At 32.4% G+C, this 18465-nt stretch overlaps 3 protein-coding genes across 11 annotated transcripts in view; 2 read left to right on the top strand and 1 right to left on the bottom strand.

Moving 5' to 3' along the window:
• Nucleotides 1–2006: 2006 nt before the first annotated feature.
• On the top strand, nt 2007–5613 carry Snx3 (sorting nexin 3). The gene is made up of 4 exons (XM_077437382.1): nt 2007–2349; nt 3564–3659; nt 3828–3930; nt 4013–5613. The coding sequence occupies exons 1-4, from the start codon at nt 2173–2175 to the stop codon at nt 4138–4140; spliced, it is 504 nt and encodes a 167-aa protein (XP_077293508.1). The 5' UTR covers nt 2007–2172; the 3' UTR covers nt 4141–5613.
• Nucleotides 5614–7978: 2365 nt separating this feature from the next.
• LOC143917306 (uncharacterized) lies at nt 7979–8761 on the top strand. Its single transcript, XM_077438790.1, has 3 exons — nt 7979–8217; nt 8305–8628; nt 8702–8761. Exons 1-3 carry the CDS (start codon nt 8149–8151, stop codon nt 8759–8761), a joined length of 453 nt encoding a protein of 150 aa, XP_077294916.1. The 5' UTR covers nt 7979–8148.
• A 651-nt stretch (nt 8762–9412) lies between these two features.
• The window catches only part of LOC143916341 (popeye domain-containing protein 1-like), a 58661-nt gene continuing 49608 nt past the window's right edge, over nt 9413–18465 (bottom strand). The window contains exons 4-8 of one of the 9 annotated variants that reach the window (XM_077437376.1): nt 14599–14701; nt 14373–14525; nt 14140–14275; nt 13204–13306; nt 9413–11016 (exon numbers count right to left, since the gene is read on the bottom strand). In XM_077437376.1, coding sequence (XP_077293502.1) covers nt 13230–13306; nt 14140–14275; nt 14373–14525; nt 14599–14701 — 469 coding nt within the window. In that variant the 3' untranslated portion in view covers nt 9413–11016; nt 13204–13229. The remainder of the gene's footprint in view (nt 11017–13203; nt 13307–14139; nt 14276–14372; nt 14526–14598; nt 14702–18465) is intronic. The other 8 variants (XM_077437372.1, XM_077437378.1, XM_077437374.1 and 5 more) reach the window with 8 other exon arrangements.

Genomic DNA, 18465 nt, shown 5'->3' with positions numbered 1-18465 from the left:
GCTTTAGAACACATTTTTCTTGCATAAAATCAGGGGTGTCATTTTAGCTTTTCCTGAAGGGGGGGGGTGGCAAAATTTTTGACCAGTAAGGAATGACTTTCTAGGAGGGGGGGGGGGCTGAATTATATACTAAAAAAATGAATTTTAACTATTTTAATATTTTTTTTTGTTTATATATTTTTATCAATAAAATTAATAGTCAAATAATTAAAAAAAAAAACCTATAAAGAGATTTGGTTTGTTGGTTTAGTATTTTAGTATTTTAATTCATAATAATACATTAAACAACGTGGATAGCCCCGTTCAAATTTAAGGGAGGCGGCTGCCCACTCCATCCCCCCCCCCCCCCCACCAAACGACGCCCCTGCATAAAACGTTACTAAAAATGTATTAAGTGAATTTGTTTGGAAATAAAATTTTGTACAAATAATATTTTGACCTTAACGTGCCTCACCTGTTTTTGATGTCACGCACCACTCCTGCTAACTACTAAATAATTACTATTTTAAAAACTAACAGCGTTACGAACGGTAAACGAATTTTTTCGCATATTGTGATCGCACACACGAACGACAATCGTTGCCGCGGAAATCGTAAATACTTAATATCCGGCACTCGGGTTCTCGTTAGTATTGTTGCGTAGGGGTTTGGCGGAGGATCCAAGTAGAAGGCCAAAGTCGTGTCACAGCAGTTATTGATGATTAAGGAGATACACACACCGCCAGTGCTCCGTCCAGAATGTCTTGATATCGCCTAAGTGCCGCCTTATAAGGGGCAGGTCTCTCAGGGCATCCGGTTACTTCCCTATTGTTTAGGCATGTACCCGGATATGTATTCCCACGACACCCAGTGCCATGGTATCGGTCACTTCTGCGACGGGCAGTGGCGTAGCGAAGGGGGGGGGGGGGTTCTAGGGGGTCTTGACCCCCCCTTGGCGGAGTGCAGTCGGCGGCAAAATATCCCACTCCTGTCATAATTGATATTTGTACCATTTTTGGATAGTTTTCTATCCCAAATCCAAGACAGATTTTTAGGACGTAAACATATAAATTTCCAATGTTTGCTTCCTGATGGAAAAAGCTCTCAACCATCAAGTGTTTTAAAAAATAAGATAAAGACTTCGGGGGAAATTTACAACCAAGATATATTTTGTGGGCCTTGCATTCTAACTGGAGAGTTGGAAATGTGGTGGCAATATATAAGTACTAGTGAAAATCGACCAAAAAATGCACTAGCTGCAATTAAAATTTGCAATCCTTTAATATTTACATACTTCTAAAAATTCTAGCAACACTTCCGGTGACAACACCCACAAGTGAACGGAGCTTCTCCACACTACGATGACTAAAAACATATTTAAGAAATACGATGTCGGAACATCGACTAAATTTTAGTGCAGAAAAAATATTAGATAAATACGCGAAGATTGGATCTGTGAATTTCGTACTTTTTTAAAGTATTCATTATTTTTATTTTATTTGAATTTTGTTCATACCATATGTTTATTACGTATTTACTTTATTTTTATATGTTGTGATTTTATATTAATTAAATATAAATTATCTTGCCTTTTTTCCTGTCAAACCCCCCCCCCCCTTGACAAAATCCTGTCTACTTCACTGGCGACGGGACCAAATAGCGGCCATTGTTTAGCCTACATGCACTTAGAGTCTAGATATAATCCTTGAAACCAATTATGACGGTCACACAGTCTCTGGGATGCTACTCGGCCTAATCCGATTGCAACTACTCGGCGGTGTACGTAACAGTATGATAGCTCGGGTGATGGAGTTTCCGGGTGCCACATGTCCCGTGATCGAGATTTAAGTGACGTGTGCGAGATCTCTTTGCGCGGAATAATCGCCGAACGGCTACGAACAAGTACACCGTAGCTGTCAGTCAATTGTCCTATCAATCAATCAATCGAGAGATAAAAGTCGAGAGCTAAATTTCGAATTTCGAATAATCGAATAAATGCGCGAACGTACGTTGCGTGAGTGGGCGGTGTAGGTGTTGGTGTAAGTGGAGGTGCGAGTGTTGGTTGCAGAGCTGAGAGTCGGCTGTCAGTGACAGTGGTGTCGAAAGCCTCGTCCACTGGTGTCGGTGTCGGTGTCGGTGTCGGTGCCGGTGCTGGTCGTCGGAAGTAGTCGCACTCCACTCCTCGGCAGAAGCATGCTGGGCGGCAGCGAAGGCGCTGCAGACGCCACCCGACGTCTGCACGTCAAAAAACAAACCCTGGATGACGCGTACGCAGCGCCGGCCAACTTCCTCGAGATCGACGTGCTCAACCCCCTCACCACTTGTCCCCCCAACAAGAAGCGATACACCGACTACGAAGTCCGCATGAGGGTCAGAACGCCTCTTCCCTCCCCACCCCACCACACCGCAACGCACCACTCCCCCCCGCATGACGCATGCACTCTAATGCAATTGTCAACGTGCGCTTTGTATTCTAGTCTAATACTACTACACTACACTCGTTGGATGCACTACTAGCCATTGGGATATCAAACCTAATCAAAATATGAATATTGTAACATTTTCGAGTACTTATGATGCTGCTGTTCGCCACTAATTGATTCCAATATATTCATTCTATTGCGCTATACATACATTTCCTCTCAAATTGTTACCTTTTATGACTAGCTTTCTGTTAGAAGAAGCTCTGGCTGATTTTCCTATAATACCACATACGTATATTAGAACATTGCCTTGTGAAATTTGATATTGACTCAAGTAGTGAACGTTGACTCGGAATGGTTTTTCTCCAGACCTACCCGAAAAGATAAATAGAGTTGATTATGTTATAGAAATTAGTTGTCTTTCAGATGTACGTATGTAAGGCTATGTTTTTGAAAAATTTATGCATCGTTTCATTTAGTTTGTTAATTGGATTGACAAATTATGCAATTCCTATTAGTCTGCTAAGATGCTCTGGCTGTTTACCGAACTTAAAGTTCGGTAAAGCTTACCGAGCTAACGGTCGGTAAAGCTTACCGACCGTTAGAAGTCGAAATTTAAAGTTTGCTTACTGCCAAGCTTTAAGAAATGGAATACAGGATTGTCTCACTATATAGGAAAATAGTTACTCGCCTTTCTATTCACTGCACTTCATTTTTTACATTGTGGACGCGTTCTAGAAAATTCCATATATAAAATGCTTGTAAATAAAATACAGTGCGTATATGGAAAAGAAACAAAATGACTGTTTTGTATCAAAATTTTCCGTTTAAAACTAAAATTAGATGTATATTTATGTTTATTATTTAATAAATTGCGTAAATAGCCTTGTAAACATTTAGCCAACTGTAAATCTAGTAATCTAACGGTGGTTTAAAATATGTATAATACTCGAGACGATTACCAAGTAATGCAAACGCATCCGATGATGAACTCGGTGTTTAGAAACTACAACTTTAGTAAATATAATTTATTTGAAAATTCACTTTCACATAATTTTCTAATCGAAATGATTTTAACTTGAAAATTTACATTTTGTACACGCGTATATGTTTTATTAATCGTATTATGTTTCTAAATCTTTTCAACTCTTGACCTTTCAGACGAATTTGCCCGTTTTCAAAGTTAAAGAATCCACTGTTCGCCGTCGATATAGTGACTTTGAATGGCTTCGAAATGAATTAGAACGAGATAGTAAGGTAATGATGTTTAATAATAATGACTTATTACAATGTTCTTTATAGTGGAAATTTTATTAACAAATGATTGGTACTATTGAAAATAATAAAATTGTCAGGGAAAACGTTGATGTGACCTTCTATATAATTGATATTTTTATGGTTAATTATCAATTTTATTGATTTTAGATTGTAGTACCGCCTTTACCTAGTAAAGCTTGGAAAAAGCAACTGCCTTTCCGTGGTGATGATGGTATTTTCGAAGAAGAATTTATCGAAGATCGCAGAAAAGGTATGTTTTAATGATAAAAAAATAGTTTTTAATGTTGTTTGAAGTTATGTTGCTAATATATGATTGTTTAAAATGCTTTTAGGTTTGGAAATATTCATTAATAAAATAGCGGGTCATCCGTTGGCCCAAAATGAGCGATGTTTGCATATGTTTCTTCAAGAGCCGATCATTGACAAAAATTATGTGCCTGGTAAAATCAGGAATACATAATTATTGTTTTGTGTTATAGCTACAATGTCCAACAATAGATATTGAGTTTGTGCCGATCTATTATGTATCTCACAGGGTAGTTATAAATTTGAAACGTGATCTTGAAGGGTTGACGTTATTATACTTTGATTTTTTCGTTAAAATTTAGATAAATTTACTATTGAAATTTTAAATTAATCTTTTTCAATTATGTATATGAAGTTTAAATGGACGATGAACTTTTCATATTTGAACTTGTAGAATGAACGACGAGTTTCCGTTTAAATTTTAACTACCTGAAAATGCAATTCTCTTTTCTCTATTGGCAATGTTTTCCAATGATTATTGTTATTTTTCGAATGTATTATATATTATCAAATTTGTCTATATATTTCAGTTTATACATACATATATGATGCGTAAATATTATAATATACATAATACATATTTTAATTATATATGTTTCTCATTAGTTCTGTATAAGATAATCGAGTGTATCACAATGTGACACTATGCCTATTTACACCGATGTAATATTATTTAGTTCTAGTTTTTAAGTACATAATCGCGTACAATTGAAGAGTACGCGCAACATTTGTATATCGGCCCAAATTTCACTATCATTTTTCGTTAACATAAATACTGTCTTATCTGCAATTGAGCGGTTTGTGATTTTACAATTGTCATTTTTCTCAATAATTTAATTTAACTGTGAGTATTAGATAAACTATATCACCCTCTTGTTTTGATTTAATTTTTGAAATTGTTAAAATCTTACACTTTATCGTGTTAAAAGCTGTAGCAGCATGACTATAAGTCACATTATTCGATTTACTTTTAATTTCCATATTAATTCATACAAATATATCCAAATACGTATATATTATTTATTTAGAATAAAAATTTTATGATATTTTTATAATATATCTCAATATGCCCAAAATCTTCCTTTTTCGTGATGATAATGTATTACAAGTTTATATTATAAGCGCATATTAATTTACATTGCATTCATTTTGGATAATTGTTTTGATATGTAGTTTCATTTTTAACTTGTGTCAAAGAGCAAAATTTTTATAAGCACCGAATTTTGGATTAGTATGCATATAATACATACGTACGTTTCGTTTGAAATCATTCCTTTAATAATTATTTTAACATTTGTAAATATGCTGTCGATATTTTAAGTTATTTTTAATGAACTTTTTAGAACAAATATCCACCTTGGTTCGTTGAAAATGCAGTATTTTTTTGAAAATATCATATTTTTTTTTCGACTGCATATTTACTTACTTTATATTATTATAAAACATACACATGACGGATAAATACTTGTCGAAATCAAAGATTTGTTTTTCTTGTTATTGATTTTGATAAACATCAAGCAATTTATGTATATACATATATGTAATGAAAAATCCACCCATTGTGTAAAATCTATACTTGTAAAAGTACTATGTATAATTATGTTAATTAAATTTATCTGATATATTTATTCTTTTAATTATTATTCATTTCGATTTATGTAGTAAGAACACTTCTGATTTTTTCTGACATTCAGAATGTTAAAATCTCTTCCCAGTCATTCTTTGGGCCTTTTATTTAGCTACTAACAGTCACCAGGAATCGAGTGATTTCTTTCTCAAATGGATTATTTTTAAATTTTTGCAACCAGCTAGTTAAAGAGAATCGTTTCTATTAAAATGAAAGTATTTCTTCCTCTCTGTTCGGAACATTTCCAATAATATTTTCCTTAATATGTAAATTGTAATACGATATCTACATTCATTCATCCTTTTGATTTCAAAATCCATATTTTTAGTACTGGGAACAAAAATGTACCCATATATAATTTACAATGGTATTTCAGAGTAAATAAAAAGTATTATAAATTACCCCAATATTGAAATTTGTGTTTCACTGTGGTATATTGATTGTATTATAAAAAGTACCATTCAGTAATAAAATCTTTTTTGTTCGTTCATTGTAAATGAAACTAAATATTATCAAAGCGAAATTCACACGAATACACCCATTTTCGAGATAAATATTTATGCATCACGATTTATATGAAGATTAAAATTTATCATCAGCGATTCCCAACCCGAGTACGCATATTCCCAGGGCCTAAGGAGTACGTAAAAATAAATTTGTTTTTTTACAAGTCTTCTATCTTTCACTTCGCTAACGATTCAGTATTTTTTCCTACAAACTTCCGATCGTTTTGAAACTTTGCCATTTTTATCTAACTTTGACGAATTACACTTGTGTAGCCTGTCACGCGTATAGCGATTTGTATTGATAGTGTAATAGGGCTGTGGAATCTGAAAATTAAAAAAATAGCTGAAAATTGACATGTAACCCAATTTATTGAATTATTGGCAATGGAATAAGAATAAATAAAAAGTAAACGGATTATTCCGCAAAGAGCGATCTCGGGCAAGTAACTAAAATCTCGATCACGGAACATCTGGCACTCGAGATCTCGTTAGTACAATATTTCGCGTGGATAGCTTTCGATTGATGGAGTTTTTGGATGCCAGATGTTCCGTGACAAAAAAATCAATTTATAATAACAAAAAAATTAGAATAAAAAAAGTATGAGACGGAGAAAACAAACGGCTTTGGCCATAACACTTTTAAGTTAAATTCATGATTTTAATGAAGAAATTATTAAATTTCAATTAGTGGATTTACTTCAATAAAATTGGAGACCTAGTTGAAACATCTCGTAATAAATAAAATAGGAAAAAAAGGAGTCGGAGTCACTTGATTTTTGCGACTCCCGACCCCGTTTGTAATGCTCCGACTTCACAGCCCTGGTAATAGGTCAGTAGCGAATCCGGGTTGTTTTGAAATCCGCGATACTAGAATCACAATCCGTATTGATAGTGTAATAACCCTATTGTCTTAGTCAAACTCAACGCGTCAATTTACAGAAAAAATGACAACATTTGTCCGTCTTCTTACTATTTTACATGTACAGAATGGGTTCGGTGATTACTAGTCAAATGTGAACCGGTCACAGGACAAACCGATCGCTCTAGATCGGTCACACGTGATCACTGGTCACAAAAAAACTGGTCACACCCAAAAATTAAAAATTTTTTGATTTTTTGATTTGCCGAATTTTTGGGTGTGACCAGCTTTTTCGTGACTAATTTTCGGGAGTGACCAGTTTTCTCGTTACCAGTTTTAGTGTGACGGGTGATCACGTGTGACCGATCTAGAGCGACCGGTAGTCCTGTGACTGGTTCACATATGACTAGTAGTCCATTTACCTACAGAATGCGGATTTTATTACAGAGCGAGTAAGATATACGTTGGTTAGTTTCGAATCCTTTTGATTAAAATTATCAATCAAGGAAAAGAAAAACTCGAAATTTTATGTGATAACACTAAATTTTGATTAAAAAATACTTGTAATTTTCTGGTCAGATGTTAGTGATTAAATATGGAAGACATTAGAGGAAATAGAGGAGACATTAGTGATTAAATATATACCGAGCGTGTAATAATCATTATGTTTCAACAAATAATCTTTTTGTATCAAGTCTTTACCAAGGATCAGAGCCTTATTTGCTTGCACGCTCCTTACTATGCAAAATTCTATATTTATATTATAATTAAAACAAATTTGAAATTACAGCAAGTTTGTACATGAAATACAAATATTTTTGTAATTTGGGAAGGGGAGTACAGTTTGGCAAAATTGGCTGCCAAGAGATACGCGAGTTAAAAAGTTGGGAGCCGCTGTATTCTACCATATGGTAAGAAATACACTGGCTTGCATTTTTACGCATTTAGGCCAACATATTTTGACAGCTAACTGTTATGAGCGCGCTGAAGAGATGTGACCGTTGAGTTTTGATCGTGAATTTGAAATTCGTCTTTTTATATTAAAATGACGACGCCCATCCTTCATCCTTACTCTTCAACGTTTAAAGAAACGCATTTGACAAATTCAAAGAGATCAAGTCTCCGATTATCGACAAAATTTTCACATTACGCGCAGTACGAAACATAAACATGTCTTCGATTAATCTATTATATCCTGAACTTCTAAGTACTGAAACTCTTCTACAAGTACTGCTAGAGGTAATGTATAGATAGTGTGGATTTAAATATTTTAATTCATTTGTTTTATTTGAATAGTTTTGTATATAAAAAAAATATATGTTCCAGAGACGAGTGAAAGTCGAAAGACTTGAAAATATGACCAGAGAACGGTTAATAGAAATATTCACACAATATTGCCTACCATATGGACAAAGAAAATGTAGAAGGGCAATGCAAGAGAACGCTATTAAAAGTAGCGAGTCGATTGTTGGAAATTTGAATGAGCGTTCGACAGATTTCAATAAAAATATTAATAATAAAAAGGAGAGTGATCAAACTGAATGTGATTTACATTTGAGGAAGAAGCCAAAACTTGACGAGACCAATTCAGACTGTGTGGACGTCAATGGTGCTGTAAATAATTGTAAACGAAAAACTTCCTACAGTCTCGTAAGTGAATTTGAACAGTCGTTACTTCTCAATCAATCTTCTTAAAATAAATTTGGAATTTTTTATGTTGCAGGAAACTATTGAAGATGTACCTCCAAAAAAACAAAAATGTACATTGGATGTTCTGAGATAGTCAATTAATGGAAGAATTCTATTCGATGAAATTTAAATTTTGATTTAAATTAAATACCATTTATTTTTATGCATATGAATGAATTATTTTTGTAATTTAGTTTATATTATAATGTAAAAATTTTTTTTTTGTAAATATTAATGTATAAATGTATGATATGTGTATGTATTATGAATTTTATAAATTTAATATATTACATACATGCACACTTCACCATAACAAATTCTTTACTGCTTGTACACTTAGTCACATATGGCGGGCTGACAACCAGACTGGTACAAGTGACATTTTTCAAAAAACCTGTTTTAAGTGCTAAAATAATATGCTATTATTTTAGCACTTAAACCAAATTTCTTTAAAAATGTCACTTGTACCAGTCTGGTTTTCAGCCCGTCATATTATCCCATGCTTTCTTGAACGGATGGAATTAAATACATATAGGTATATTTGATGAATATTTGAATTTCCCTTGCTTGGATCAAATTGAATAATTTTTCTTAGTGTCATGGGTTCGTAGTTTGTACCCTTAATAGTGATCCTATAGACCCTGGTATTCCACTTACCGAGTTTTTGCTTTTGTTTACAAAATATATATGTATTAGGATTAGGATAGAAATAACAGAAGAGTTGGTTCGTTTTTATTTAATTTTTATATATTCAATATACTTCCTTGATTTCGTCAAATCACAAATGCAATTGACGTGCAGCAATTACATTACAATTAATCTTGATTGTTATTATATAAATTTCTTATACAACACTTTCATAAAGATATTGTCCGCATTTGAGATGCATCATTTAATCAACATGTACATTGTATAACAAATATATAGATATATATGTATATACATTTTAATTTACGCAACAACACAAAAGCAACAGCCCGTTCAATTTCAAAAAGGAAAGGAACAACTCCCATCAACAACATCACTCTTAACTTTAAATACATCTCTCAGGCAAAACATATTCAAAAAGGCAATGCCGCATCATAACATACATACAATATTTCGTATAAATATATCAAGAGAATCTGAATAAATACAGCAATTATCGTTGCAAAAAATGCAATATGTGACACTCGGCCATTAATAATCAGTTTAAACACGTGAATATTTATTTAAATTATATAGCAACGATACATAACAAAGTTGAAGGTTTAACGTTAATGCTTTAATGATATTCTTAATACAATATTAACCGGTTAAATCACATCTGATACAATCTATTATCAGGCTGTATATTATATAATATAAACTGGACCCTAATGTTTAGCTTGTACACTTGTGGTATCTTTTTTTATTATAAATTTGTATTAAAAAAAGGCTTTGATGAAACTCTTTACTGAAGATACGTAATAGTGTAATTTTCGATTTAAAAAAAATCTACATGTAAATGATATTTGTATTTACAGACCTAGAAATAAAATAAGTTTGTGTATATTTGATTAAGATTCAAGATGTAGTAAATATTTTATGTATGAAATATGTAATTGAATTAAGATTATATGGATTTTTGAGGTCACTTCAACTATGTATGTATGTATATATTTGCATTACATTATTCAATTTTTTTTTAGTATAATGTATATAACTTTAATCGAATTCAAATTACACGATTGATTATTGTACGATTCATGTATGAAAATAATCAAGCAAAATTACAGCGTTTTGCGAATAGTCACTTTGTAAATCAATAAAATACAAAAGTACAATTTAAAATTTAATAATTTCAATTGGTAATATCACAAAAAAAAAAAAAAACGCTTATCAATTACATTAGTGATGGTAATATGATAAAACTTCAAACTCCGAGTAATATGTATATAAAAGGCGTAAAAGTGGATCATCTAGCCCACTTGCGTCTGAAGTTTGATCTCACGACCAACACCGAGTTTAGATCAATGTAGATATGATTTGTTTCGTCTGATATACAAAATACAAAAATTTCCGTTGTAAATTTAAATAAGCAATCGAGCAGTAGTGATATGCTCACATCAATATTTTTACTACAGTCAGATTAAGTGCCATCAGATGAGCATCAGAGATTATACTATTGTTCCGTATTGTGCATATTCAGACTCGTAACGCTATACATATGTATGTGTGTATCATTAACTCGACTAGATATTGTAATATTGATAAGAGTCTTAGCACTGTCGATTATATGTTATAGTCTTTCTTTGGTTTGTCTTCAAACGGGGGTCTCATGATCGGCCTCCTCTATTCTTCCGAGCCTCCACGCATTTGGATCACCTGCTGTTAAAAAAGAACCGTTATACAAAATGATAAATGGACAAAACTAAATATTGAAAAAAGTATTGTAATATTGAAACAAACGAACGTGTACAAAGCTATGACAACAAGTGATTGTCTGTAATATAAAGTGAATATTGTATCATAAAATAAATAAATATCGTCGATGATATGAATCATTTTAACGAGAAAATAACTATTGGATCATTAAAACAATTGTAAAATGACAATGATAAGCGAGGGATGTGTACATGCACTACCCAACATTTTATTTTACGTAACGAACCATCGAATACATAAAATAAAATTTATCAAAACTATTCAACAGTGCTAATATATATATAACATATTATTTATCATAATTCGTAATATGGAATTAAATGTGTGTAAAAAATAAAATGTTTTCTATGTAAATCTAAATGATCAATTTATATACTAAATATCATACATATATATATATATTATTGAGGACTCTTACCGCAGTAATAATATTTTGTGATCCGTGGTAAAGCTACACACAAGACAGAAAGGTAATGCATTGTAATCTACGAGTAACACATATATGACAATTCTATGTACACGAATATCTTCAATATTGGAAGTTGTTATTAAAATATGGCATTAATACGGGGGTTATATACAATATATACGAAGCAGTAGCATTTCGTGATGGATAGATGTTTAAGTAAATTATATAAAATAAGTATTTAAAATAACTATACTTCGTTTAACTTTAATATATAGTGCTGGTCATACGAGCGAACTACATATGTACCGACAAAAACGAGAAATTTTGAATGAAAACTGTATTTCTTAAGTCAGAAAATAGCAGCAAGTCGTAGAAGTAATTACTGATGGTCAGATATTGGTGCAACATCCTTACAACTTGTAACATCATCGGCTTCTGACGAGAGAAAGACAGTGCAATAAAGTTCTATCAAAACAGCATAATGAAGAACAGTCTAAAATTCGTATTATACTTTTACGAATGAAAGAATTCGAAAAATAGAAAGGTAATGTGAAGTAAAGAGGTAATAAATAAAAATATATTTATTATTCAGTTAGTAAAAAAAAAAAAACAACATGCGAATAAGTCAAATAGAGAAATTGTTACAAGAACCAATTGATGTGACCAAAATGCAAATTATGATATAGGAAGCTACAAGGTGAAATTTTGAATAATGTTAGTTAAAGGAAAATATGTATAAAATAGAACTGGACAAATTTTAAAGTAAAAAAACCCATTCATATTATATAAAAATTTTATTAGTATTGCATTTAATATGATAACTACATATTTGCATTATATTTGTCCAGCTCTTGACGATAGCATTGATAGATGAAAATGTATAATTTCTTATTGTCAATTGATTTTTTATATTGTTTATTAAAGCTTGCATATGATTTTAAAATAACTGACGAATTTTGCATGTGATACTATTTTATTATTTAAATTTCATTACAATTTCTGCATAAAAAAAAAAGTTTTTAAAATATCTATGTATTTTATTATTGTGAGGCTTAAATAGATCTTAAATAAGCAAAAATATAAACTTACCTTGAACTTCTTGAAGAATTGATCATGTTAGTGTTTTTGTTTTAAGAAAATAGAAAAGAAATGACACAAAAATCATAAGAACATTCATTCCATGAAAATGCACAGTTACTATTTATTAACATTAATTGATTTACAACATTTAAAAAAACATGCCGACATAAATGACTGTACACAAAATGGGATATTCGCTTAAATTTAATTTTAATAGCACAACTAATATGAAAGTTAATTATCATTACTTAAAAATTAAATTAAAAATATGATATGATTGTTTGAATTGAAAACAGTTGAATAAAGTTTGACTTGTAAAATACTTTTTTTAAGTATTAAAATCTAGTATAAATAAAATAATTTCTGAATAAATAAAATCTTACAATGAAATGTGAATAGAATTCAAATTAACAAATGGAATTTTTAGTCATATTAGTTATGATTAATATTTTATTTTAATTGAGTTTTAGTATGATTAATGAACACCAAATGCAGATTAGTAATGTTAGGTAACATCTAATTAAATAAATAAGTAAAAGAAAAACACATTACAAATACATAAGATCACAATGCAATGGATTAGTTTGTGTATGTTTAAAATGAGTGGAAGCAAATGATTTCATAACACATGTCTGGCATACTGAAATATCATGTCTATTTGGTATGTTTAGCAAGCAGATGTTCTGATGGGCGAAGGCGGCATACCGAGCGCAGTCCGAGGGTTTAGCAATGGCGCATGCTCCTCTAGTGTTACCGACCATTGTACCAGTAAATACGGCAACCAGCAACGACCAAACACAAATACGGGGAGGGAAAATAAAACAAAAAAAGAAAAGAACAAAATATTAATGGCAACTAAACAATTTTACATGACAAGAATAATGATACGGTGTGGTATTTCATTGAGAAAATGAATGAAACGCCGTGAATACTCAGCGGCATATTATCGATTCTTCTAATTTGTAACGAAAATATTAAACATCTTTCAATGAAAATAAGCCATGAATATTCACAGCGTAAGTTACTCCAGAATTGAATAACTTTCATGTTTCATTTTCACTAAACAAAACATACAATGAAATCAGTGATGTAACTAAGTATATTATCAATGAGTTTGCCAAAAATATTGCAATTAGTTACGCCACTAAATGTAGATAAAATGAAGCACATATATTATCAACTGCATTTTACAATTTATGTATGACTATTTAATCATGTCTATAATCAAAAAATTAATGTGACATCAAATTTAGACGGTAAATATGTATGTATTTTACACCAAAAATTTATTTAAGAAATCTCAACAGAAAAATTAAAAAAGCCCCACAACGACTACATAGAACATTATTAAGTTGATTATATTTATTAATGAATTATTTTCGATTAATATAAAAAACTATATATTTTGACTATATGTATATGATGTACATATGTATGTATCTATATATTCACCAATAAATATAATTCATTAAGAAAATTTTATTAATCACCAACAAGTTCACGGATATCCATGGTAGATTTTATCATGTATGAAAACTATTTTATAAGTAGTAAATAATATTAACATTATAATTTACCTTGCAATTGTCTATTGATAAGTGCAGTTATTCCAGGACCATCGCCTGATTTTTTTACAATAAGCATAGGTTTGTCTTCTCCCTCTTCATAGTTATTAGGCAGATGACCGTTACTAGCGGCCATTGTTTCACTGACCTAAGCGTTGAAATATAGAGTAAACTTATCAAATATTTCATAAGTCAAATTTCAATTAGTTTATTAATTTTATGAATGTTACGCAACGATGACTCACAACACAATTTACCTGCATCAGTTTGTGAACGACGTCCCTACCGAGTATGTGATCGAACACGGCCTGAAGAAACTGATCGGTCATTATCGACAGCTTTAATTTGTCCCTGTGCCATATCAATACCCTAGAATCTTCCATAGACATTATGGACACCTGAAAAATGGTCGATCGAAACATTAGATATCGTATGATACATGGCGTGAATGTTGATATCACCGACACTCACTTGAAAATATTCATCTGTCGAAACTCCAAACCATTCCGGTGAGTCGAGGAAATGGTGAGGAAAAACAATATGCAGCGCCCTTTGGTTTTGTGAGACCACGAGTCTGAAAAGAAATTTAATTTTGTGTTAATTTCATATAACAAATTCACAACGCATAGTAGGAATAAAAATATATTTGTATCATAAGATATTTTAGTTTCATTAAATCAGTGTTAATTAGCTCAACGATGTTAAGTAAATAAAGAAGTTTCTCAATCTAATCTTCTTCTCACATCTACATAAATATGTACATACATTTGCCATTCCTATTAATAATTGACTTTCAGTTTAGTAAAACTTTTAGAAAGAGGAAAATATTCATAGCTAGCCAAAAAACAATGGGAATATGTCAATAGATTCAATAAACCCTAATTTATAAAAGTGTCTGCAAGAAAAGAAAAAGAGAAACCGTTAGTTTATTTCGAAAGAAAAAGAAACCGAACACAGAAAATTGAGGTAAATTTGTATATAAATATATATACGATATAAATTTTGAACAAAATATTTATAAGAAACGAAAATTAATATGTAAAATATGTAGTGCATTACCGAGTAAAAAAAAAAATTATAGAACAGATGTTGAAGATATTTAGTTACAATAATATATGTAATGCAGTCATATCAAAACTATTTAAATAATTCGCAGAAATGCTAAATAAGATAAATCATAAAGAAAATTCCACAAATCAACCAACAATAGTCATGACAAGACTTAGGGCGAAATCACACAGGGAAGAACGGCACATCGTGTGCTTGGCTCCCCTCTGTGGGGGTTCTCCTACATTTCTTCAAATATGGGATGCACCGTTATCGATCACTGTCAAGCAAGGATAAATACAAGGGTAAAATTTTACCGAAAACACTCCAGGGGGTGATTTTGGGATGGTGTGTGCTGGGCGTGCCATGAATATGTGCAAGGAATGCCACATTTTTTCACATTTTCCTTCCTGTGTGATTTCGTCCTTAGACTAGGGATCAAAGCACTATTGTTAATTTCTTAGAAAAATCGTTTATTTACAAGTTTTTTTGCTCTCTCGCTTTAAACACTGATTTTAAGCAACATGAAAATGGAACACTTAGAGCTGGGCCACACCGGGTGACTTTGTTGCCCAAGTGTAATTGCTCGTGGTCACTCTTGGTCACCCAACTCAGGCAACCAGAACCGACCAAGAATCCGCTTACTAATACCAATTAAGTGTTTTCAATACGTGACAATACAGTCACACGCGTTCATAGTTTTTTTTCGCTATGTAGTCGCCGGCAACTAATCACCGAACGTGGCACCTCCCATCACCACGCTCAAGTAATAAAATCACCGTGACCAGACCCAACGCCGATAACCGATCTCGCTGCTCGGGTGACTTTACGACTTTGACAACCAGTGCGTTGTCTGGTGTAGCATGATCCATACTGCATACATTTGATCTGGTCGTGCAACAAAGTCCCCGCTTTTGCACAGAGTTGCCCGCAAGTCACCCGGTGTTGTCGGGTTCTTATACACAATACGTTGGTAAATTTATACTAAACTTTTTAATCAAATCCTTAAAAATTCAAGAGAATTTCAATTATGCTAAGAACGTAAATTTTTAACAAGTAAAATTTAAATTTATACGATGACAATATTAAAAAATCAAAACGACGCAGTCAGGTGACGCAGAGTGGGAAACCAGCCGCGGCGGCATAGGGAGAGGGAGAGACCCCTTGGCATTTTGCGTGCTGGAAAAGGTCTTGCGCGCATAGAAGGGGTATTTAAGAAAAAAAATAGTAAAAAAACAAAATGAAATAAAATTGACTCTCAATATGCTAAACGGAATTGCTGAAAAAGTCCCGCGAGATATAGAAATCCCGCACCGTGACGAAGTGGAAAGGTTACAACGAAAGGGTAGAGTTGCCAAGTGCGTCAACACACGTACACCAACTTGACATTACATTAGAGACTGGAAAGCCGCTAAACGACACTTGAATCGTAAAATCGAACTAAAAAGTCTTAATCGCGAGCAATGGAGTAGTCATTAACGCGAACTCGAGCCAAGACAGAAGTGCCTCTAGGTTCCAGAAAATGCCAGACTACAATAAACGAAGATGGCGAGATAAGAGAGAGACACCAAAGCCTGAACGCATTCTACGAGCTAAACCAGAGTATTTCTCGCTGGCCAATATGACCCAGTACTGGTGACTCGCACTCAGTAGTGATGACTCACGCCAATAAAAGAAGCATGCATTGTGGCAGGCGATATTAAACAAAGGGGTTAAAACTGCGTTCAGGGTCGTCGAACTAAGTACGACGCAACTTACGATCCCCCTTTATTATAATCTACTATACAACTGCTCGTTTGTACATATGTACAATGTACTTCTTTAAAAAAAAGATATACATACATATATCCAGGGCCGAAGTGAATTCTCAGACTGTGTTTAAACGTAGAATTGTGTACATATGTCCTAATTTAGATTTTCTTGAGTAAATGAACGTAGTAGAATCGCACTAACAACTATTCTTTCTTGTAGATTTGCTATTATTTTATTTTACATAGATACATATATATCAGGAAGACCCGATGCGCGGTTTCTAGACAATTAATTACAAACAATGCAGCATTTTTATTATTACATAAATCACTGAAGAACACGAAATTAACAATTAATTAATTAATCCATTGAGACATCTATGAATTTAGACTTGTACATAATTTTACAATTTTAATAAGTACAGAAGATTTGGCAGTAGATGGAATAATTTTTTTTTTGCCAATTTTTTGAGGAACCGTTTCAACAATGATCAGATAAAATTGGCAAACTCTGATAAGAAACGATCGACTTGGAGTCAGAAATATCCAAGTCTAACCAGCAGTATTAGAGATTAGCCCGGGATCGAACCCAATAATCTCTTGGTGCTAAACATAAACGCAACCACTGAGCCATACTGCTGGCTATGTGAATATCATTGAAATTAGCAATAGTTCCATTTACTTTAGTCATTTACGGAACTTCATATATTCGAACTTCATAAAAGTTCTGTATAAATATGTGCTATTTTAATAATAAAAAATAGTTCAGAGTGATATTTTAATAGACACAAATCAGAATATTCTTAGTGAAAATTCCATAAATGTTTGAAGAGACGAGTAAATTAAAAAAATGTCTTCGACGGTTCGCCTAAAATGACCGGAACTGAATTGGACGGCGAGTCCGTACAAGCAAACGACGCGGCGGACCATACCATAACAATACCGATAACATAATAATACATAGTGCCGATTTCGGTGTCTGAACTTCGCTAATGCGAGTGAACAATATCAATATGGAAAATGATTAGAATTTATTGTAATTAAATTATTGATATTTAAAATTTTTAGATAAAAGATTTTAGGAGACTAGCTTCGTCCATCTAGTCCAATGACGGCACGCCACTGCTACGTATGTGTGTAATTATTGTTATGCAAGATTGTGTGCTACCGTTTAATATTTACTTTCAAGAATATACATATGTCAAGAATTGAAGAAGTGAAGAATTTTAATCCAAGCATAGCATAAATATGATTGCTAGAAAAAGTCTCAATATTGTTACGTACCTACTCGTAATTATGGGTACGAGAAATGAGCCACCGATTATTTTTTTATAAGAGAAAAGCATAATTTGTAAAAAAACATGAAAAATGTCAAAACTTTTGATACAACATATGTACTTTCACGATAAATTTTCCACATGTGGCAATCGGTTTTGATTGCCTACCCCGAACTAAATAATTGTGTACAAACATATTATTTTCCTGTGCGATTCAAAACTTCTCATATGCTTTCCCAAATATTACAATATATTAATTACAT

This window comes from Arctopsyche grandis, chromosome 9, assembly GCF_051622035.1.
Source record: "Arctopsyche grandis isolate Sample6627 chromosome 9, ASM5162203v2, whole genome shotgun sequence".
Lineage (NCBI taxonomy): Eukaryota > Metazoa > Arthropoda > Insecta > Trichoptera > Hydropsychidae > Arctopsyche > Arctopsyche grandis.
Note: the sequence above shows the minus strand (reverse complement) of the source record. Positions and strands in the feature narration are given on the sequence as shown.

Excerpts from the sequence above, each read along its gene's own strand:
- LOC143917306 (XM_077438790.1), top strand. The coding sequence starts at position 8,149 with ATGTCTTCGATTAATCTATTATATCCTGAACTTCTAAGTACTGAAACT. Across the intron at positions 8,218-8,304 it reads TTCTACAAGTACTGCTAGAG|AGACGAGTGAAAGTCGAAAG; the intron begins GTAATGTATAGA and ends TATATGTTCCAG. Across the intron at positions 8,629-8,701 it reads GAAAAACTTCCTACAGTCTC|GAAACTATTGAAGATGTACC; the intron begins GTAAGTGAATTT and ends TTTATGTTGCAG.
- Snx3 (XM_077437382.1), top strand. The coding sequence starts at position 2,173 with ATGCTGGGCGGCAGCGAAGGCGCTGCAGACGCCACCCGACGTCTGCAC. Across the intron at positions 2,350-3,563 it reads ACTACGAAGTCCGCATGAGG|ACGAATTTGCCCGTTTTCAA; the intron begins GTCAGAACGCCT and ends TTGACCTTTCAG. Across the intron at positions 3,660-3,827 it reads AATTAGAACGAGATAGTAAG|ATTGTAGTACCGCCTTTACC; the intron begins GTAATGATGTTT and ends TATTGATTTTAG.